Consider the following 26,004-nt stretch of genomic DNA (forward strand, 5'->3'; position numbering starts at 1 on the left):
GACAGAGGAGTGGCAGCCTCTCCTCCGCAGTGAGCGTTCGAACATTCCACGTGGCCACCCGAAGTGGCTTTTCGTTGTTTCTGGAGTAGCCCCGAGGGTGGTATTCAATCTCCTGGCTCCGCCAATTGGGGTTTGGCCAGGAGACGTCATAGACGCCTGGCCCCCCGGGGCCTCCGGCACAAGCTTATTAGTTACATATTTCAGTTTAACTCGTGGTTTCGTGGTAATTAATTGAAGGTGGAGGGGTGACCAGCCCCTCGCACCCGTCCAGAGCCCCCATTTGGCCCCTGTGGTGGACACATATGCCATGAGGGGAGGAGCCAATCAAAATTGGATCTCCCCCCAAAGCACTGTCCACGACAGGGTTGCCCGTCCGGCACAGCGAGGAGGTAGGGGGTTGTTTTGCCGGACACACATTACATACACACACATTACACACACACATTACATACACACATTACTCATTACATACACACATTACACACACACACATTACATACACACACATTACATACACACACATTACACACACACACACATTACATACCCACATTACATACACACACATTACACACACACTTTACACACACACATTATACACACACATTTTACACACACACATTACACACACATTACATACACACATTACAAACACACACATTACATACACACACATCACATACACACACATTACATACACACACATTACATACACACACATTACATACACACATTACAGACACACATTACATACACACACATTACACCCATTACATACACACATTACATACACACACTTTACATACACACACATTACATACACACACATTACACACACACATTACACAAAAACACATTACACACACACATACATTACATACATACACACACATATTACATACACACACATTACACACACACATTACATACACACATTACACACATTACATACACACATAACACACACATTACACACACATTACATACCCACATTGCATACACACACATTACACACACATTACATACACACATTACATACACACATTACACACACACACATTACATACACACACACACATTACATACACACATTACACACACATTACATACACACATTACATACACACACATTACATACACACACATTACACACACACACATTACATACACACACACACATTACATACACACATTACACACACACATACATTACATACATACACACACATTACATACACACACATTACACACACACACATTACATACACACATTACACACATTACATACACACATTACACACACACACACATTACATACACACATTACATACACACACATTACACACATTACATACCCACATTGCATACACACATATTACACACACACATTACACACAGATTACATACACACACATTACACACACACACACACACAATACACATACACACACATTACACACACATTACATACACACACATTACACACACACATTACACACACACATTACACACACGCATTACACACACATTACATACACACACATTACATACACACACATTACACACACACACATTACATACACACACATTACATACACACACATTACACACACACACACACATTACACACACACACACATTACACACACACACATTACATACACACATTACACACATTACACACACACACTACACACACACATTACATACACACATTATATACACACACATTACGCACACACACATTACATACACACATGACATACACACATTACACACACATTACACACACACATTACATACACACACATTACACACGCACACACACATTACACATACAAACACATTACATATACACACACATTATGTACACACACACACATTACATACACACATTACATACACACATTACACACACACACATTACATACACACATTACACACACACACATTACACACACATTACATACACACATTACACACACACACACTACACGCACACATTACACACACATTACATACACACATTACACACACACACGCACACACATTACATACACACATTACACACACATTACAGACACACATTACATACACATTACACACACACACACATTACATACACACACATTACATACACACACACATTACATACACACACATTACATACACACACATTACATACACACACATTACATACACAGTGCACGCACACAAACATGGCACACAAATTGAATACACACACATTACATACACACACATTACACACACACACATTACATACACACACATTACATACACACACATTACATACACACACATTACACACACACACATTACACACACACATTACACACACATATTACATACCCACATTGCATACACACACATTACACACACACATTACACACACACACATTACATACACATATTACAGACACACGTTACAAACACACATTACACACACACTTTACACACACACATTACATACACACATTACATACACACATTACATACACACATCACACACACATTACACACACACACATTACACACACACACACATTACATACACACACATTACAGACACACATTACATACACACACATTACATACACACACTTTACATACACACACATTACATACACACACATTACACAAACACACATTACACACACACATTACACACACACATACATTACATACACACACATTACATACACACACATTACATACACACACATTACACACATTACATACACACATTACACACACACACATTAAATACACACACACATTACATACACACACATTACACACACATTACATACCCACATTGCATACACACATATTACACACACATTTCATACACACATTACATACACACACACATTACATACACAGTGCGCGCACACAAACATGTCACACACATTAGATACACACACATTACATACACACATTACACACACACACACACATTACACATACACACATTACATACACATATTACACACAAACATTACATACACACATTACACACACACATTACACACACACATTACATACACACATTACATACACACATCACACACACACACATTACACACACACACACATTACATACACACACATTACAGACACACACTACATACACACACATTACACGCATTACATACACAAATTACATACACACACATTACATACACACACACATTACACAAACACACATTACATACACACACATTACACACACACACATTACACACACACATACATTACATACATACACACACACATTACATACATACACACACACATTACATACACACACATTACACACACACATTACATACACACATTACACACATTACATACATACATTACACACACACACATTACATACACACACATTACATACACACACATTACACACATTACATACCCACATTGCATACACATATATTACACACACATTACACACACATACAGTACATACACACACATTACACACACACACATTACGCACACACACATTACACATACACACACATTACATACACACACACACATTACATACACACACATCACACACACACACATTACACACACACATTACATACACATATTACACACACACACATTACATACACACACATTACATACACACACATTACATACACACATTACACACACACATTACATGCACACATTACACACACACACACATTACATAAACACATTACATACACACATCACACACAGACATTACACACACAATCATTACATACACACATTACATACACACATTACAGACACACATTACATACACACACATTACACACATTACATACACACACATTACATACACACACATTACACACACACACACACATTACATACACACACATTACACACACACAACAACAACAACCGCCATTCGCCACTAAGTGGCGGTGACGTCACCACGACGCTTGTGCCAGGCTATGTGCACCCTGCGGCCACGTGCAGTGTCGAACGCCCACTGGCAGGAGGTCACGGGGCAGACCCAGGTGCCACGGGTCGACTGACTGAGATGACTGGCTGATGCACCACCTGTGCCCCCTACTGTGCCAACCTGCTGTGCTTTAGCCACCCGGCGCTCCGCTCGTTGTTGTGAGCGTCGCTCCTCCGCCCTCCGTTGTTGTTGGAGGGCGACTACCTCCAACTGCCCAGTAGCATCCTTCACGAGCCTCCTCCAGAGAGGCCGATCTTGACACCACTGGTACCAGTCATCGGCAAGTCCATTCAGCTCCACGTCCTCCTGTACCACATCACTCCATCTCTTCTCTAGCCCGTGCCGCGCCCGCTTTGCCCCCTCAATCCGGCCGAACAAAAGCTGTTTCGGCATGCGGTGGCTGGGCATGCGGGCTACATGACCCAGCCATCGCAGCCTTGCCCGACGGAGGAGCTCACCGATGGGACCTTGCCCAGATCTTTCAAGGATTTGTGAGCTCCTCACACAATCCAGTCTGGTTAAACCCAGGATGGATCGTAGGCAGGCCAGCCTAAATGTTTCTAACCGGCGAAGATGTTCCATTAGGGGGGTCCACGTTTCGCAAGCGTAGAGAAGGGAGGGAATGACCGTGGCTGAGAAGACCTGAAGCTTAGTGCGGAGCGACAGACCAGGTAGCTTCCACACAGCGTTACGCAACCGATGAAAAGATATTGCCGCTCGACTGATTCGGAGTGAGACCTCTGCTGTTAAACTGGAGCCAGTCATAAGCACACTGCCCAGGTATGGGAAACTCTCCACTCTCTCCACAACTGCCCCATCACCGATCGGGAGTTGTGGGGGTGGAGTGTCCGATGGTACAAAATACCCAGGCAGGTGCTTAGTTTTGGTGGGGCTGATGGTAAGGCCCCACCTCTTAATGGCACGCTCCAGTCTCAGCAGCAGCGTCTCCAACTCCTCCTCTGACTGAGCAGCTATTACTAAATCATCAGTATACATAACGTGGTTGAGCAATAGGGAGCCATCCCTTGACCGCACCCGGGCATCGATCAGCCTCCCATTATATCTGTACCATATGGAGATTCCCCCGGTACAGCTATTGAAGGCTTCACGAACTATGTGGTCAAAATAGATGTTAAATAATGTGGGAGCCAGAGGACATCCCTGTCGCACCCCAAAGTGTACAGGGAATGGCTCTGACTCCCGGCCACGTAGTTTTACCCAGGCCCGCTCACCATCATGAAGGTCCTTAATGATCGTGAGCAGAGGGTCAGGTACTCCAAAAGCACGAAGAACGACCCAGAGCCCAGGCCTACTGATGGTATCATAGGCCTTGACCAGGTCAATAAAGCAGAGATGTAGGTCTTGTTGGAATTCCCTACACCTCTGCTGTAGCAGACGGACAGAAAATATGGCATCTGTGCAGGACGGCCCTATCCTGAAACCGCATTGGGGCTCCGCAAGCCTCTCCTCAGCGTGCCTGGCAAGGCGATGCTCAATAATCCTTGCCAGGACCTTTCTCGGCACACTGAGGAGTGAGATGCCCCTGTAGTTGTTACAGTCTGTGCGGTCCCCCTTCTTAAAAAGGGGGACCACCAGGGCATCCTTCCAATCCTGCGGAACCCGTCCAGTGGTCCAGACTGTTGTTATGATGTCATATAGGGCAGTCTGTGCACAAACGCCACCCTCCCTCAGCATTTCGCTTGGGAGATCATCTCTGCCCGCTGCCTTTCCTGATCTCAGACTCCGGATCGCCTTCAGTACTTCCTCAACAGATGGCACCTCAGCCAGCCACTCACAGGGGGTGACTTCTTCCAATATTTGAGGCACCGCAGCCTCAGCAGGGTCATCCTCACTTTGTGCCACGATGTTTTCCGGGCTGAGGGATTTTCCCTCCCCCAGGACCTCACAGAAATGCTCAGCAAATCTGCAAACCTGTTCCTGGGGGTCGGAGATTGGATCACCGATTTTTCCCCTAATGATGGTAATAGGTGTGGCGCTGCAGGTTACTTTTTTGATGGAGTTAAATAGAGATTTGTGATCACGGGCCACTGAGGCAGACTCCATCTCCTCAGCAACCCGCGACCACCACCCATCCTTGCAGCGCCTCACGGCTCTCCGAACCTCCGAGCGAAGGCTGCGGTAAGCCTCCCCATTCTCTGGCGTGGGATTCTGTAGCCGATGGCAGTGGGCCTGTCGCTTTTTCTCAACCATCCTGAACACCTCCTCTGTCAGCCAGGGTCTCTGGGGAGGTCTGGACCGCGTACCCAAAGCAGCCATTGCAGCTGCATGAGTCACAGTCCTAAACCTCGCCCATTTTCCCTCGACATCAGGAGGAATCGGGGACGATGCCAATCCCAGACACAAGCGATGATGAAATTCTCGCTTGCAACTTTCATCAGATAACTGAGACCAGGCCACTTTAGGTCGGAATGGGGTCCTGGGTGTACACCCACCACCGGAGTGGAAGAATGGCAGGCGCATCTTACAGATGACTAGTCGATGGTCAGAGGGCAGATCAGCTCCACGGTAGGTCCTGGTGTCAAGGACATGGGCTCGCATCCGCTGGTCCGTCACTATGTAGTCCAGCAGATGTTCTTGCTTGGACCCGGCATGCATTCATGATGTTGTGTGGATGCGCCGATGCCGGAAAAGCGTGTTGGTAATTACAAGCCCATGGGCTGCACAAAAATCTAGCAGCCTCCTACCGTTGTTATTGAGCTGATCTGGCCCATGCCCTCCAATCACTCCAGACCAGGTGCCAGTATCATGACCAACTCGGGCATTGAAGTCACCCAACATGATGACTCTATCCCGAGGGGCCACTTTAGCCAGCACCTGTGACAGGAGGTCATAGAAGGCATCTGACTCATCGGCTTTGCCTGCATCCCTCCACGGATGTTCATCTTCGGTGGGGGCATAAGTAATCACGACCACCATTCCTCGCCTCCGGTTGATGGGAAGGCGAGCCCAAAGTAGCCTGGGGCTTACAGCTTCCCACACCTCACCGCCACGCTCCCACGCCCCCTTCATTCTGTTGTTCAAAAGAAGAGCCACACCCTGTTGTTTGGCAGTCTGCTGCCCCGAGTAGAGGACTGTCCACCCCTCATGGTGGCAGGAGCCAGAGCCGGTCCACCAGACCTCCTGAATGCCGCATAGATCCAGGCGGTACCGGTCCAGCTCCCGACAGAGGAGTGGCAGCCTCTCCTCCGCAGTGAGCGTTCGAACATTCCACGTGGCCACCCGAAGTGGCTTTTCGTTGTTTCTGGAGTAGCCCCGAGGGTGGTATTCAATCTCCTGGCTCCGCCAATTGGGGTTTGGCCAGGAGACGTCATAGACGCCTGGCCCCCCGGGGCCTCCGGCACAAGCTTATTAGTTACATATTTCAGTTTAACTCGTGGTTTCGTGGTAATTAATTGAAGGTGGAGGGGTGACCAGCCCCTCGCACCCGTCCAGAGCCCCCATTTGGCCCCTGTGGTGGACACATATGCCATGAGGGGAGGAGCCAATCAAAATTGGATCTCCCCCCAAAGCACTGTCCACGACAGGGTTGCCCGTCCGGCACAGCGAGGAGGTAGGGGGTTGTTTTGCCGGACACACATTACATACACACACATTACACACACACATTACATACACACATTACTCATTACATACACACATTACACACACACACATTACATACACACACATTACATACACACACATTACACACACACACACATTACATACCCACATTACATACACACACATTACACACACACTTTACACACACACATTATACACACACATTTTACACACACACATTACACACACATTACATACACACATTACAAACACACACATTACATACACACACATCACATACACACACATTACATACACACACATTACATACACACACATTACATACACACATTACAGACACACATTACATACACACACATTACACCCATTACATACACACATTACATACACACACTTTACATACACACACATTACATACACACACATTACACAAACACACATTACACACACACATACATTACATACATAAACACACATATTACATACACACACATTACACACACACATTACATACACACATTACACACATTACATACACACATAACACACACATTACACACACATTACATACACACATTACACACACACACATTACATACACACACACACATTACATACACACATTACACACACATTACATACACACATTACATACACACACATTACATACACACACATTACACACACACACATTACATACACACACACACATTACATACACACATTACACACACACATACATTACATACATACACACACATTACATACACACACATTACACACACACACATTACATACACACACTACACACATTACATACACACATTACACACACACACACATTACATACACACATTACATACACACACATTACACACATTACATACCCACATTGCATACACACATATTACACACACACATTACACACAGATTACATACACACATTACACACACACACACACAATACACATACACACACATTACACACACATTACATACACACACATTACACACACACATTACACACACACATTACATACACACATTACACACACACATTACACACATTACATACACACATTACACACACACATTACATACACACACATTACATACACACACATTATACACACACTACATATATACACACATTACATACACACACATTACACACACATTACATACACACATTACACACATTACACACACACATTACATACACACACATTACATACACACACATTATACACACACTACATATATACACACATTACATACACACACATTACACACACATTACATACACACATTACACACATTACATACACACATTACACACACACACATTACATACACACACATTACATACACACACATTACACACACACACATTAGATACCCACATTCCATACAGACACATTACACACACACATTACACACACACATTACATACACACATTACATACACACACATTACACACACACACTACATACACACACACACATTACATACACACATTACACACACATTACATACACACATTACACACACATTACATACACACATTACATACACACACATTACACACACACACACATTACATACACACACATTACACACACACATTACATACACACACACATTACATACACACACATTACATACACACACATTACATACACACACATTACATACACAGTGCGCGCACACAAACATGTCACACACATTACATACACACACATTACACACACACAATACACACACACACACACATTACATACACACATTACATACACACATTACACACACACATTACACATACACATTACACACACACACATTACACACACACACACACATTACACACACACATTACATACACACGTTACATACACACATCACACACACACACATTACATACACACACATTACATACACACACATTACATACACACACATTACATACACACACATTACAGACACACACATTACATACACACATTACATACACACACTTTACATACACCCACATTACATACACACACATTACATACACACACATTACATACACACACATTACAGACACACACATTACATACACACATTACATACACACACTTTACATACACCCACATTACATACACACACATTACATACACACACATTACACACACACATTACACACACACATTACACACACACATTACATACACACACATTACACATACACATTACATACACACATTGCATACACACACATTACACACACACACTACATACACACACACTACATACACACACATTACATACACACACATTACACACACAAATTACACACGTTACATACACACACATTACATACACACACATTACACACACACATACATTACATACTACACACACACATTACATACACACACATTACACACACACATTACATACACACATTACACACATTACATACACACATTACACACACACACAATACATACACACACATTACATACACACACATTACACACACATTACATACCCACACTGCATACACACATTACACACACACATTACACACAAATTACATACACACACATTACACACACACAATACACATACACACACATTACATACACACACATTACACACACATTACACACACACACATTACACACACACATTACATACACACATTACATACACACATTACACACACGCATTACATACACACACATTACATACACACATTACATACACACATTACATACACACATTACACACACACATTACATACACACACATTACATACACACACATTATACACACACACTACATATATACACACACACATTACATACACACACATTACACACACACATTACATACACACATTACACACATTACATACACACATTACACACACACATTACATACACACACATTACATACACACACACATTACACACACACACACACATTACATACCCACATTCCATACACACACATTACACACACACACATTACACACACACATTACATACACACATTACATACACACACATTACACACACACATTACATACACACACATGCACATTACATACACACATTACACACACATTACATACACACATTACACACACATTACATACACACATTACATACACACACACATTACACACACACATTACATACACACATTACACACACACATTACACACACACATTACATACACACACATTACATACACACACATTACATACACACACATTACATACACAGTGCGCGCACACAAACATGTCACACACATTACATACACACATTACATACACACACATTACACACACACATTACACACACACACATTACATACACACATTACACACACACATTACGCACACACATTACATACCCATTACACACACACACATTACACACACACACATTACACACACACATTACATACACACGTTACATACACACATCACAACACACATTACACACACACACATTACATACACACACATTACACATACACATTACATACACACATTGCATACACACACATTACACACACACACTACATACACACACACTACATACACACACATTACATACACACACATTACACACACAAATTACACATACACACATTACATACACACACACATTACACACACATTACATACACATTACATACACATTGCACACACACATTACATACACACATTACACACACATTACACACACACATTACACACACATTACATACCCACATTGTATACACACACATTACACACACATTACACACACATACATTACATACACACACATTACACACACACATTATACACACATTACATACACATTACACACACACACATTACACACATACATTACATACACACATTACATACACACATTACACACACACATTACATACACACACATTACATACACACATTACACACACACATTACACACACATTACATAAACACATTACATACACACATTACACACACATTACACACACACACTACATACACACACATTACATACACACACATTACACACATTACATACACACATTACACACACACACACATTACACACACACATTACATACACACACATTACACACACACATTACATACACACACATTACATACACACATTACACACATTACATACACACATTACATACACACACATGACATACACAGTGCGGGCACACAAACATGTCACACACACATTACATACACACACATTACATACACACACATGACATACACAGTGCGCGCACACAAACATGTCACACACAAACATTACACACACATTACATACACACTCATTACATACACACACATTACACACATTACATACACACATTACACACACATTACATACACACATTACATACACAAACACACATTACATACACACATTACATACACACATTACATACACAAACATTACACACATTACATATACACACATTACACACAGTGCGGGCACACAAACATGTCACACACACAAACGTCACACACACATATCACATAAACATTACACACACAAACATTACGCCCATCTCTAAACATTTCTAATCAGTTTACCTTTAGAGGCTGACCCCCCTTTTCCTGATGACGACTGCTTGTGTTGCGATCGAAACGTCGTGGTTTTTATTTTTAATTCCTGAAAGAATAAGTCTACATTATAGACTGCCAGTAAGCTCACTCAGGTTCAGTTTAATAACCATTTCTACAGTCTACAGTATAGACTGCCAATACGCTCACCAACTTAAAAACCAGGCTGCAGTCTACAAGGCTACAGTCTACATTATAGACTGCCAGTACGCTAACTTTCATTTTTTTTCTATTGCCGTGACTTTACTGAAAGAACCAAATAATATTACACACATTACACGCACATTACACACAGATTTCACACACATTACATGCACACACATTACATACACACACATTACACACACATTACATACACGCACATTACATACACACACATTACACACACATTACATACACACACATTACATACACACACATTACACACACATTACATACACACATTACATACACATACACACACATTACACACACATTACATACACACACATTACACACACATTACATACACACATTACATACACACAAATATTACACCCCCCCTCCGCCTCAAATCACTGCACCTGAATGAGTTAAGTGATGACGTCACCCTGCTGCTCTATTTCAGACCGGGAGTAAGTGAGGGCTTTACCATTCTGGCGAATTGCCGATGATGCTGGATGTAATTACCAGCGAAACGTCGTACTCAAACTGTAAATGTTGTGGATTCACTCTTCAACACACCGGTGGGCTAAAGTAGTGAACTATTTGTCTTTTGTCAACGTGACACTTTATTTTGCTGATTGGCCGTGTCGGGTGGTGGAGGGTTACGACACATTTATAAATAACACGATCTAACCCAAAAACCTTTTATTATGAAGACACACATATTACACACACATTGCACGCACACAAACGTTACACACACATTACACACACACAAACATTACACACAAACGTCACACACACAACACAGGCAACAGTCGCCTTTCGCCACTGAGGCCACGAGAGTATCGGAGGCTCGCTGCTGGCAGGAGGAGGTCACGGGACTGACCCAGTGGTGCCGTGGGTCGACTGACTGCCGTGACTGGCAGATGCACCACCTGTGCCCCCTGCTGTGCCAACTTGCTGCGTTTTTATCGCCCGGCTCTCCGCCCATCGTGAGCTTCGCTCCTCTACCCTCCGCTGACGCACACATGTACAATAAAGATCCCCCGTGTAGCCTTCACAGACTGTTGGGGCAAGTGCTGTTTGCAAGCACCTATGAAGGCCGGCACGGCACACGAGTGGGTGGGTGGCCAGCACCACGCCCGGCCGCCTTTGGCTCCCGAGTGGCGATGTTTACACACCGCACCAGGTACTCATTTGAGGCTGAGTCGACCTAGGGGAAGCCCAGGACCGGTTCAGATAATCGTCACTGGTATTGGCCCGTGAGCGGGGATCGAAATAGGGTCGCCGGGTTCGTAGCACAGCGCGCTAACCACTGCACCACCGCTCCCCCCACGTAGACACGTACATACACATACATGCCTACATACACGTACAAAGAAAAACACAACGCTCCCCCGTGTAGCCTTAAACAGCTGGGCTAAATGCCGTTAACGAGCAGCTACAAAATATAAAGATCAACCGAATAACCTGAACAGACTGTTGGGGCAAGTGCTGTTAGCGAGCACCTATGAAGGCCGGCACGGCACACGAGGGGGTGGGTTGCCAGCACCACGCCCGGCCGTCTTTGTCTCCATCGTGGTTATGCTTACGCACCACACCAGGTACTCATTTAAGGCTGAGTTGACCTAGGGGAGGCCCAGAACCGGTTCAGATATTCGTCACAATTATTGGTGGAACTTACATACACATCGCACACATACTCACACACACGTCACATTCACACATCATACACGTACACAGATCAAGATTCCCCGTATAGCCTTAGAGCGCTGACGCGAGTGCTGTTTGCGAGCACCTCTGAAGGTCGGCACGCCCGGCCGCCTTTGTCTCCCTGGTGACGATGTCGACAAAGACATACAAAGACACACGCGTGCGCGGACACGCACGCGCATGACGCGCGCAATTGTGGACGCGGAGCCACTACCATCATCACCATCATCACCATCATCACCACCATCATCACCACCACCATCACCACCATCATCACCATCATCACCATCATCACCACCATCATCACCATCATCACCACCATCATCACCACCACCATCACCACCATCATCACCAGCATCACCACCACCACCATCATCACCACCACCACCATCATCATCACCACCACCACCATCACCACCACCACCATCATCACCACCACCACCACCACCATCATCACCATCATCACCACCATCACCACCACCATCATCAGGTGGGAGCAGCAGCAGCGCACTCACTCGCGGCAGCGATCACCGCCAGAAGCCAAGCCATATCCATCGCCCAGCCTCCCTCCTCCTCCTCCTCTCCGTCTCCTCCTCCTCGTCTCCTCTCTCCTCCTCGTCTCCTCTCTCCTCCTCCTCGTCTCCTCCCCGTCTCCTCCTCCTCCTCCTCGTCTCCTCCCCGTCTCCTCCTCGTCACCCCTTCGCTACTTCCTCGCTGTTATTTCCGTGCCTCGTCTTCGTCTCCTCTCCTCGTATTATCCTCCTTCTAGTCGTCGTATCTGCCTCGTCCTCCTCCACCACACTCCCCCTCGTCTCACCCCACACTCCCCCTCGTCTCCTCCCGCTCTGGCTCAGTCTGCAGGGATCGCCTCCACTCTGAGGCGCGGGCGGCGACTCCGCCTCCTCCTCCTCCTCCCTGTCTCTGTCTCTCTACACCCCTCCCTGTCTCTGTCTCTCTAGACCCCTCTCTGTCTCTCTAGACCCCTCCCTGTCTCTGTCTCTCTAGACCCCTCCCTGTCTCTGTCTCTCTAGACCCCTCCCTGTCTATTGTCTCTCTAGACCCCTCCCTGTCTATTGTCTCTCTAGACCCCTCCCTGTCTATTGTCTCTCTAGACCCCTCCCTGTCTATTGTCTCTCTAGACCCCTCCCTGTCTCTGTCTCTCTAGACCACTCCCTGTCTATTGTCTCTCTAGACCCCTCCCTGTCTATTGTCTCTCTAGACCCCTCCCTGTCTATTGTCTCTCTAGACCCCTCCCTGTCTATTGTCTCTCTAGACCCCTCCCTGTCTATTGTCTCTCTAGACCCTCCCTGGCAATTGTCTCTCTAGACCCCTCCCTGTCTATTGTCTCTCTAGACCACTCTCTGTCTATTGTCTCTTTAGACCCCTCCCTGGCTATTGTCTCTCTAGACCCCTCCCTGTCTCTGTCTCTCTAGTCCCCTCCCTGTCTATTGTCTCTCTAGACCCTCCCTGTCTATTGTCTCTCTAGACCCCTCCCTGTCTATTGTCTCTCTAGACCCCTCCCTGTCTATTGTCTCTCTAGACCCTCCCTGTCTATTGTCTCTCTAGACCCCTCCCTGTCTATTGTCTCTATAGACCCCTCCCTGTCTATTGTCTCTCTAGACCCCACCATGTCTATTGTCTCTCTAGACCCCTCCCTGTCTATTGTCTCTCTAGACCCCACCCTGTCTATTGTCTCTCTAGACCCCTCCCTGTCTATTGTCTCTCTAGACCCCTCCCTGTCTATTATCTCTCTAGACCCCTCCCTGTCTATTGTCTCTCTAGACCCCTCCCTGTCTATTGTCTCTCTAGACCCCTCCCTGTCTCTGTCTCTCTAGACCCCTCCCTGTCTATTGTTTCTCTAGACCCCTCCCTGGCTATTGTCTCTCTAGACCCCTCCCTGTCTATTGTCTCTCTAGAACCTCCCTGTCTATTGTCTCTCTAGACCACTCCCTGTCTATTGTCTCTCTAGACCCCTAACTTTCTATTGTCTCTAGACCCCTCCCTGTCTATTGTCTCTCTAGACCCTCCCTGGCTATTGTCTCTCTAGACCCCTCCCTGTCTATTGTCTCTCTAGACCCCTCCCTGGCTATTGTCTCTCTAGACCCCTCTCTGTCTATTGTCTCTCTAGACCCCTCCCTGTCTATTGTCTTTAGACCCCTCCCTGTCTATTGTCTCTCTAGACCCTCCCTGTCTATTGTCTCTCTAGACCCCTCCCTGTCTATTGTCTCGGTGTGTCTGCAGCAGAATAAATGTTTTGCTTATCTGTCCCACTTAATTATAATTGAGAACGTTTTTGACGTGCCATCAGGCACGCGCCTTCTTGCGAGTTCATTGTTGATCAGTAGTGCTGCTTAAACAGAAGCAAACTCTGGACCGGGTACAACATCAGTGTCTCTCCAGCAGTCACTCTTGATTTAAGAAGTGCTGACCTGCCAAATGTTTAAATGCAAGTTGCCTCTCTGTTAGATGTCAGCCGGTGATGCTGCGTTGGTAGTGGTGCAAAAGCAAACACTTTGTTGGCCTGATCGGAAAAAAGCATATAATTCGTGAGGTTTTAATGCAATGAATGGCCACTTTTTCACAACACATAGGCCAGAGAAATAGAGTTTATGCGGGTTGGAGTATCTATTTTACACCATGAGGCCTCATGAGAATTTAGATTTTAAAGTTTGGGCCTGAAATATAGAGTTAGGGCATGATGGGAATCTAGATTTTAGAGTTAATATGGGTTGGAGAGTCTACTTTACACCATGGGGCCTGATGAGAATTTATTTTTTTCTAGTGACCAGTTTTAGAATATGCACGCGACAAGTCACCTTAAATAAGCTAATCATTACAACACAACCCCTTTTAAATAAATTAATGTAGATTGAAAGTAAAAAAAAAATCTAACATGTTGCGGGCATATTACATTATGGGAAAGTATTTTCTTGTGTCCAGCGACTTGTTCTAATTTAACCCAGAGTTTGTCTGTCTAGTACTCAATACAGGAGCTATTATTAGCTACCTCTTCACATGCCTATCTGTAGCGCAGTAGAAATGGGCACCCACCAATTATTTTTGTCGCAATTGTGTAAGTTAAGTTTGTTTATAAGGTCCACATTCCCTATACTGTACAGTCTGTTTTCCTAAAACGCCGCGTGTTTTCAATACGCGAATTGGGTATAACGCGATGGACGTATTAAGGGAACACGTCTCGTTATAACGCGGATGCGAATTGTTTATAACGCGATCGAGCGAAAGGAACTACGTTGCAGCGCGGCTGCCTAGGCGTAGCATGGTCGCACACGGCTTCTCTATGACGCTTACAATACAGAGTGACAATACAGAGTGACAATGCAGAGTGACAGAGTGAGAATACGGAGTGACAGTACAGAGTGACAATACAGAGTGACAATGCAGACTGACAGAGTGACAATGCAGAGTGACAATACAGAGTGACAGAGTGACAATACGGAGTGACAGTACAGAGTGACAATACAGAGTGACAATACGGAGTGACAGTATAGAGTGACAATACAGAGTGACAGAGTGACAATGCAGAGTGACAATACAGAGTGACAGAGTGGCAGAGTGACAATACAGAGTGACAATGCAGTGACAATACAGAGTTACAATGCAGAGTGACAGTACAGAGTGACAGAGTGACAATACAGACTGACAGTACAGAGTGACAGAGTGACAATACAGAGTGACAGTACAGAGTGACAATACAGAGTGACAGTACAGAGTGGCAAAACAGAGTGACAGAGTGACAATACAGAGTGACAGTACAGAGTGGCAATACAGAGTGACAGAGTGACAATACAGAGTGACAATAGAGAGTGACAGTACAGAGTGACAGTACAGAATGACAATACAGAGTGACAGTACAGAGTGGCAATACAGAGTGACAGAGTGACAATACAGAGTGACATTACAGAGTGACAATACAGAGTGACAATACAGAGTGACAATACAGAGTGACAGTACAGAGTGACAGAATGACAATACAGAGTGACAGTACAGAGTGACAGAGTGACAATACAGAGTGACAATACAGAGTGACAGTACAGAGTGACAGTACAGAGTGACAGAGTGACAGTAAAGAGTGACAGTACAGAGTGACATAGTGACAGTACAGAGTGACAGAGTGACAATGCAGAGTGACAGTACAGAGTGACAATACCGAGTGACAGTACAGAGTGCCAGAGTGACAATACAGAGTGACAGTACAGAGTGACAGAGTGACAATACAGAGTGAAAATACAGAGTGACAGTACATTGTGACAGAGTGACAGTACAGAGTGACAGTACAGAGTGACAATACAGAGTGACAGTACAGAGTGACAGTACAGAGTGACAGAGTGAAAATGCAGCGTGACAGTACGGAGTGACAGAGTGACAATACAGGGTGACAGTGCAGAGTGGCAATGCAGAGTGACAGAGTGACAGTACAGAGTGACAATACAGAGTGACAGAGTGACAATACAGAGTGACAATACAGAGTGACAGAGTGACAATAAATAGTGACAGTACAGAGTGACAGAGTGACAATACAGAGTGACAGAGTGACAATACAGAGTGACAATATAGAGTGACAGTACAGAGTGACAGAGTGACAGTACAGAGTGACAGAGTGACAATGCAGAGTGACAGTAGAGAGTGACATAGTGACAATACAGTGACAGTCCAGCTTGACAGTACCGAGTGAAAATACAGAGTGACAGTACAGAGTGACAGAGTGACAATGCAGAGTGACAGTACAGAGTGACAGTACAGTGTGACAATACAGAGTGACAGTACAGAGTGACATAGTGACAATACAGAGTGACAGTACAGAGTGACAGAGTGACAATCCAGAGTGACAGAGTGACAATCCAGAGTGACGATACAAAGTGACAATACAGAGTGACAGAGTGACAATACAGCGTGACAATATAGAGTGACAGTACAGAGTGACAGAGTGACAGATTGACAACACACAGTGACAATACAGAGTGACAGTACAGAGTGACAGAGTGACAATGCAGAGTGACAGTACAGAGTGATAGAGTGACAATGCATAGTGACAGTAGAGAGTGACATAGTGACAATACAGTGATTGTACAGCTTGACAGTAGCGAGTGACAATACAGAGTGACAGTACAGAGTGACAGAGTGACAGTACAGAGTGACAAAGTGACAATGCAGAGTGACAGTACAGAGTGACAGTACAGAGTGACAATACAGAGTGACAGTACAGAGTGACATAGTGACAATACAGAGTGACAGCACAGATTGACAGAGTGACAATCCAGAGTGACAGTACAGACTGACAGTAAAGAGTGACAGAGTGACAATGCAGAGTGACAGTACAGAGTGACAAAGTAACAGTACAGAGTGACAGTACAGAGTGACAATGTAGAGTGACAGTACAGAGTGACAGAGTGACAGTACAGAGTGACAGAGTGACAATGCAGAGTGACAGTGGAGAGTGACATAGTGACAATACAGTGACAGTCCAGCTTGACAGTACCGAGTGAAAATACAGAGTGACAGTACAGAGTGACAGAGTGACAATGCAGAGTGACAGTACAGAGTGACAGTACAGTGTGACAATACAGAGTGACAGTACAGAGTGACATAGTGACAATACAGAGTCACAGTACAGAGTGACAGAGTGACAATCCAGAGTGACAGTACAGAGTGGCAAAACAGAGTGACAGAGTGACAATACAGAGTGACAGTACAGAGTGGCAATACAGAGTGACAGAGTGACAATACAGAGTGACAATAGAGAGTGACAGTACAGAGTGACAGTACAGAATGACAATACAGAGTGACAGTACAGAGTGGCAATACAGAGTGACAGAGTGACAATACAGAGTGACAGTACAGAGTGACAATACAGAGTGACAATACAGAGTGACAATACAGAGTGACAGTACAGAGTGACAGAATGACAATACAGAGTGACAGTACAGAGTGACAGAGTGACAATACAGAGTGACAATACAGAGTGACAGTACAGAGTGACAGTACAGAGTGACAGAGTGACAGTAAAGAGTGACAGTACAGAGTGACATAGTGACAGTACAGAGTGACAGAGTGACAATGCAGAGTGACAGTACAGAGTGACAATACCGAGTGACAGTACAGAGTACCAGAGTGACAATACAGAGTGACAGTACAGAGTGACAGAGTGACAATACAGAGTGAAAATACAGAGTGACAGTACATTGTGACAGAGTGACAGTACAGAGTGACAGTACAGAGTGACAATACAGAGTGACAGTACAGAGTGACAGTACAGAGTGACAGATTGAAAATGCAGCGTGACAGTACGGAGTGACAGAGTGACAATACAGGGTGACAGTGCAGAGTGGCAATGCAGAGTGACAGAGTGACAGTACAGAGTGACAATACAGAGTGACAGAGTGACAATACAGAGTGACAATACAGAGTGACAGAGTGACAATAAATAGTGACAGTACATAGTGACAGAGTGACAATACAGAGTGACAGAGTGACAATACAGAGTGACAATATAGAGTGACAGTCCAGAGTGACAAAGTGACAGAGTGACAGTACAGAGTGACAGAGTGACAATGCAGAGTGACAGTAGAGAGTGACATAGTGACAATACAGTGACAGTCCAGCTTGACAGTACCGAGTGAAAATACAGAGTGACAGTACAGAGTGACAGAGTAACAATGCAGAGTGACAGTACAGAGTGACAGTACAGTGTGACAATACAGAGTGACAGTACAGAGTGACATAGTGACAATACAGAGTGACAGTACAGAGTGACAGAGTGACAATCCAGAGTGACAGAGTGACAATCCAGAGTGACGATACAAAGTGACAATACAGAGTGACAGAGTGACAATACAGCGTGACAATATGGAGTGACAGTACAGAGTGACAGAGTGACAGATTGACAACACACAGTGACAATACAGAGTGACAGTACAGAGTGACAGAGTGACAATGCAGAGTGACAGTACAGAGTGACAGTACAGAGTGACAGAGTGAAAATGCAGCGTGACAGTACGGAGTGACAGAGTGACAATACAGGGTGACAGTGCAGAGTGGCAATGCAGTGTGACAGAGTGACAGTACAGAGTGACAATACAGAGTGACAGAGTGACAATACAGAGTGACAATACAGAGTGACAGAGTGACAATAAATAGTGACAGTACAGAGTGACAGAGTGACAATACAGAGTGACAGAGTGACAATACAGAGTGACAATATAGAGTGACAGTACAGAGTGACAGAGTGACAGTACAGAGTGACAGAGTGACAATGCAGAGTGACAGTAGAGAGTGACATAGTGACAATACAGTGACAGTCCAGCTTGACAGTACCGAGTGAAAATACAGAGTGACAGTACAGAGTGACAGAGTGACAATGCAGAGTGACAGTACAGAGTGACAGTACAGTGTGACAATACAGAGTGACAGTACAGAGTGACATAGTGACAATACAGAGTGACAGTACAGAGTGACAGAGTGACAATCCAGAGTGACAGAGTGACAATCCAGAGTGACGATACAAAGTGACAATACAGAGTGACAGAGTGACAATACAGCGTGACAATATAGAGTGACAGTACAGAGTGACAGAGTGACAGATTGACAACACACAGTGACAATACAGAGTGACAGTACAGAGTGACAGAGTGACAATGCAGAGTGACAGTACAGAGTGATAGAGTGACAATGCATAGTGACAGTAGAGAGTGACATAGTGACAATACAGTGATTGTACAGCTTGACAGTAGCGAGTGACAATACAGAGTGACAGTACAGAGTGACAGAGTGACAGTACAGAGTGACAAAGTGACAATGCAGAGTGACAGTACAGAGTGACAGTACAGAGTGACAATACAGAGTGACAGTACAGAGTGACATAGTGACAATACAGAGTGACAGCACAGATTGACAGAGTGACAATCCAGAGTGACAGTACAGACTGACAGTAAAGAGTGACAGAGTGACAATGCAGAGTGACAGTACAGAGTGACAAAGTAACAGTACAGAGTGACAGTACAGAGTGACAATATAGAGTGACAGTACAGAGTGACAGAGTGACAGTACAGAGTGACAGAGTGACAATGCAGAGTGACAGTGGAGAGTGACATAGTGACAATACAGTGACAGTCCAGCTTGACAGTACCGAGTGAAAATACAGTGACAGTACAGAGTGACAGAGTGACAATGCAGAGTGACAGTACAGAGTGACAGTACAGTGTGACAATACAGAGTGACAGTACAGAGTGACATAGTGACAATACAGAGTGACAGTACAGAGTGACAGAGTGACAATCCAGAGTGACAGTACAGAGTGGCAAAACAGAGTGACAGAGTGACAATACAGAGTGACAGTACAGAGTGGCAATACAGAGTGACAGAGTGACAATACAGAGTGACAATAGAGAGTGACAGTACAGAGTGACAGTACAGAATGACAATACAGAGTGACAGTACAGAGTGGCAATACAGAGTGACAGAGTGACAATACAGAGTGACAGTACAGAGTGACAATACAGAGTGACAATACAGAGTGACAATACAGAGTGACAGAATGACAATACAGAGTGACAGTACAGAGTGACAGAGTGACAATACAGAGTGACAATACAGAGTGACAGTACAGAGTGACAGTACAGAGTGACAGAGTGACAGTAAAGAGTGACAGTACAGAGTGACATAGTGACAGTACAGAGTGACAGAGTGACAATGCAGAGTGACAGTACAGAGTGACAATACCGAGTGACAGTACAGAGTGCCAGAGTGACAATACAGAGTGACAGTACAGAGTGACAGAGTGACAATACAGAGTGAAAATACAGAGTGACAGTACATTGTGACAGAGTGACAGTACAGAGTGACAGTACAGAGTGACAATACAGAGTGACAGTACAGAGTGACAGTACAGAGTGACAGAGTGAAAATGCAGCGTGACAGTACGGAGTGACAGAGTGACAATACAGGGTGACAGTGCAGAGTGGCAATGCAGAGTGACAGAGTGACAGTACAGAGTGACAATACAGAGTGACAGAGTGACAATACAGAGTGACAATACAGAGTGACAGAGTGACAATAAATAGTGACAGTACAGAGTGACAGAGTGACAATACAGAGTGACAGAGTGACAATACAGAGTGACAATATAGAGTGACAGTACAGAGTGACAGAGTGACAGAGTGACAGTACAGAGTGACAGAGTGACAATGCAGAGTGACAGTAGAGAGTGACATAGTGACAATACAGTGACAGTCCAGCTTGACAGTACCGAGTGAAAATACAGAGTGACAGTACAGAGTGACAGAGTAACAATGCAGAGTGACAGTACAGAGTGACAGTACAGTGTGACAATACAGAGTGACAGTACAGAGTGACATAGTGACAATACAGAGTGACAGTACAGAGTGACAGAGTGACAATCCAGAGTGACAGAGTGACAATCCAGAGTGATGATACAAAGTGACAATACAGAGTGACAGAGTGACAATACAGCGTGACAATATGGAGTGACAGTACAGAGTGACAGAGTGACAGATTGACAACACACAGTGACAATACAGAGTGACAGTACAGAGTGACAGAGTGACAATGCAGAGTGACAGTACAGAGTGATAGAGTGACAATGCATAGTGACAGTAGAGAGTGACATAGTGACAATACAGTGATTGTACAGCTTGACAGTAGCGAGTGACAATACAGAGTGACAGTACAGAGTGACAGAGTGACAGTACAGAGTGACAAAGTGACAATGCAGAGTGACAGTACAGAGTGACAGTGCAGAGTGACAATACAGAGTGACAGTACAGAGTGACATAGTGACAATACAGAGTGACAGCACAGATTGACAGAGTGACAATCCAGAGTGACAGTACAGACTGACAGTAAAGAGTGACAGAGTGACAATGCAGAGTGACAGTACAGAGTGACAGAGTAACAGTACAGAGTGACAGTACAGAGTGACAATATAGAGTGACAGTACAGAGTGACAGAGTGACAGTACAGAGTGACAGAGTGACAATGCAGAGTGACAGTGGAGAGTGACATAGTGACAATACAGTGACATTCCAGCTTGACAGTACCGAGTGAAAATACAGAGTGACAGTACAGAGTGACAGAGTGACAATGCAGAGTGACAGTACAGAGTGACAGTACAGTGTGACAATACAGAGTGACAGTACAGAGTGACATAGTGACAATACAGAGTGACAGTACAGAGTGACAGAGTGACAATCCAGAGTGACAGAGTGACAATCCAGAGTGACAATACAAAGTGACAATACAGAGTGACAGAGTGACAATACAGCGTGACAATATAGAGTGACAGTACAGAGTGACAGAGCGACAGATTGACAACACACAGTGATAATACAGAGTGACAGTACAGAGTGACAGAGTGACAATGCAGAGTGACAGTACAGAGTGATAGAGTGACAATGCATAGTGACAGTAGAGAGTGACATAGTGACAATACAGTGATTGTACAGCTTGACAGTAGCGAGTGACAATACAGAGTGACAGTACAGAGTGACAGAGTGACAGTACAGAGTGACAGTACAGAGTGACAAAGTAACAATGCAGAGTGACAGTACAGAGTGACAGTACAGAGTGACAATACAGAGTGACAGTACAGAGTGACATAGTGACAATAAAGAGTGACAGCACAGATTGACAGTGACAATCCAGAGTGACAGTACAGACTGACAGTAAAAAGTGACAGAGTGACAATGCAGAGTGACAGTACAGAGTGACAGAGTAACAGTACAGAGTGACAGTACAGAGTGACAATACAGAGTGACAGTACAGAGTGACAGAGTGACAATACAGAGTGACAGTACAGAGTAAGAGAGTGACAATGCAGAGTGACAGTACAGAGTAACAGACTGACAATGCAGAGTGACAGTACAGAGTGAAAATACAGAGTGACAGAGTGACAAAACAGAGTGACAGAGTGAAAGTACAGAGTGACAGTACAGAGTGACAGAGTGACAGTACAGAGTGACAGTACAGAGTGACAGAATGACAGTACAGAGTGACAGTACACAGTGACAGAGTGACAGTACAGAGTAACAATGAAAAGTGACAGTACAGTGTGACAATACAGTGACAATACAGAGTAATAGAGTGACAGTACAGAGTGACAGTACAGAGTGAGAGAGTGACAATGCAGATTGACAGTACACAGTGACAATACAGAGTGACAGAATGACAATGCAGAGTGACAGTACAGAGTGACAATACAGAGTGACAATACAGAGTGACAGTACAGAGTGACAGAGTGAAAATGCAGAGTGACAATGCAGAGTGACAGTACAGAGTTACAGTGCAGAGTGACAATGCAGAGTGACAGAGTGACAGTACAGAGTGACAATACAGAGTGACAGAGTGACAATACAAAGTGACAGTACAGAGTGACAGAGTGACAATACAGTGACAGTGTGACAATACAGAGTGACAATATAGAGTGACAGTACAGAGTGACAGAGTGACAGAGTGACAATTCAGAGTGACAATACAGAGTGACGGAGTGACAGTACAGAGTAACAGAGTGACAATGCAGAGTGACAGTACAGAGTGACATAGTGACAATACAGTGACAGTACAGCTTGACAGTACCGAGTGACAATACAGTGTTACAGTACAGAGTGACAGAGTGACAGTACAGAGTGACAGTACAGAGTGACAAAGTGACAATGCAGAGTGACAGTACTGAGTGACAGAGTGACAATACAGAGTGACAGTACAGAGTGACAGTACAAAGTGACAATACAGAGTGACAGAGTGAAAACGCAGAGTGACAATGCAGAGTGACAGTACAGAGTGACAGAGTGACAATACAGAGTGACAGTACAGAGTGACAATACAGAGTGACAGTATAGAGTGACAGAGTGACAATGCAGAGTGACAATACAGAGTGACAGTACAGAGTGACAGA

The 26,004-nt window shown here is 44.3% G+C and overlaps 1 protein-coding gene across 1 annotated transcript in view; it reads right to left on the reverse strand.

The window, feature by feature from the left end:
• Positions 1-14,920, reverse strand: part of LOC142931111 (fibronectin type III domain-containing protein 4-like) — a 61,331-nt gene extending 46,411 nt beyond the window's left edge. The window contains exon 1 of the mRNA XM_076074573.1: positions 14,594-14,920. Within this exon, the coding sequence (XP_075930688.1) occupies positions 14,594-14,633 (40 nt within the window). The 5' untranslated portion in view covers positions 14,634-14,920. The remainder of the gene's footprint in view (positions 1-14,593) is intronic.
• Between the last annotated feature and the right edge of the window lie 11,084 nt (positions 14,921-26,004).

The sequence above is a fragment of the Petromyzon marinus genome, chromosome 49, assembly GCF_048934315.1.
Source record: "Petromyzon marinus isolate PM22_M1 ecotype Great Lakes invasive population chromosome 49, UKy_Petmar_22M1.pri1.0, whole genome shotgun sequence".
Taxonomy (NCBI): domain Eukaryota; kingdom Metazoa; phylum Chordata; class Hyperoartia; order Petromyzontiformes; family Petromyzontidae; genus Petromyzon; species Petromyzon marinus.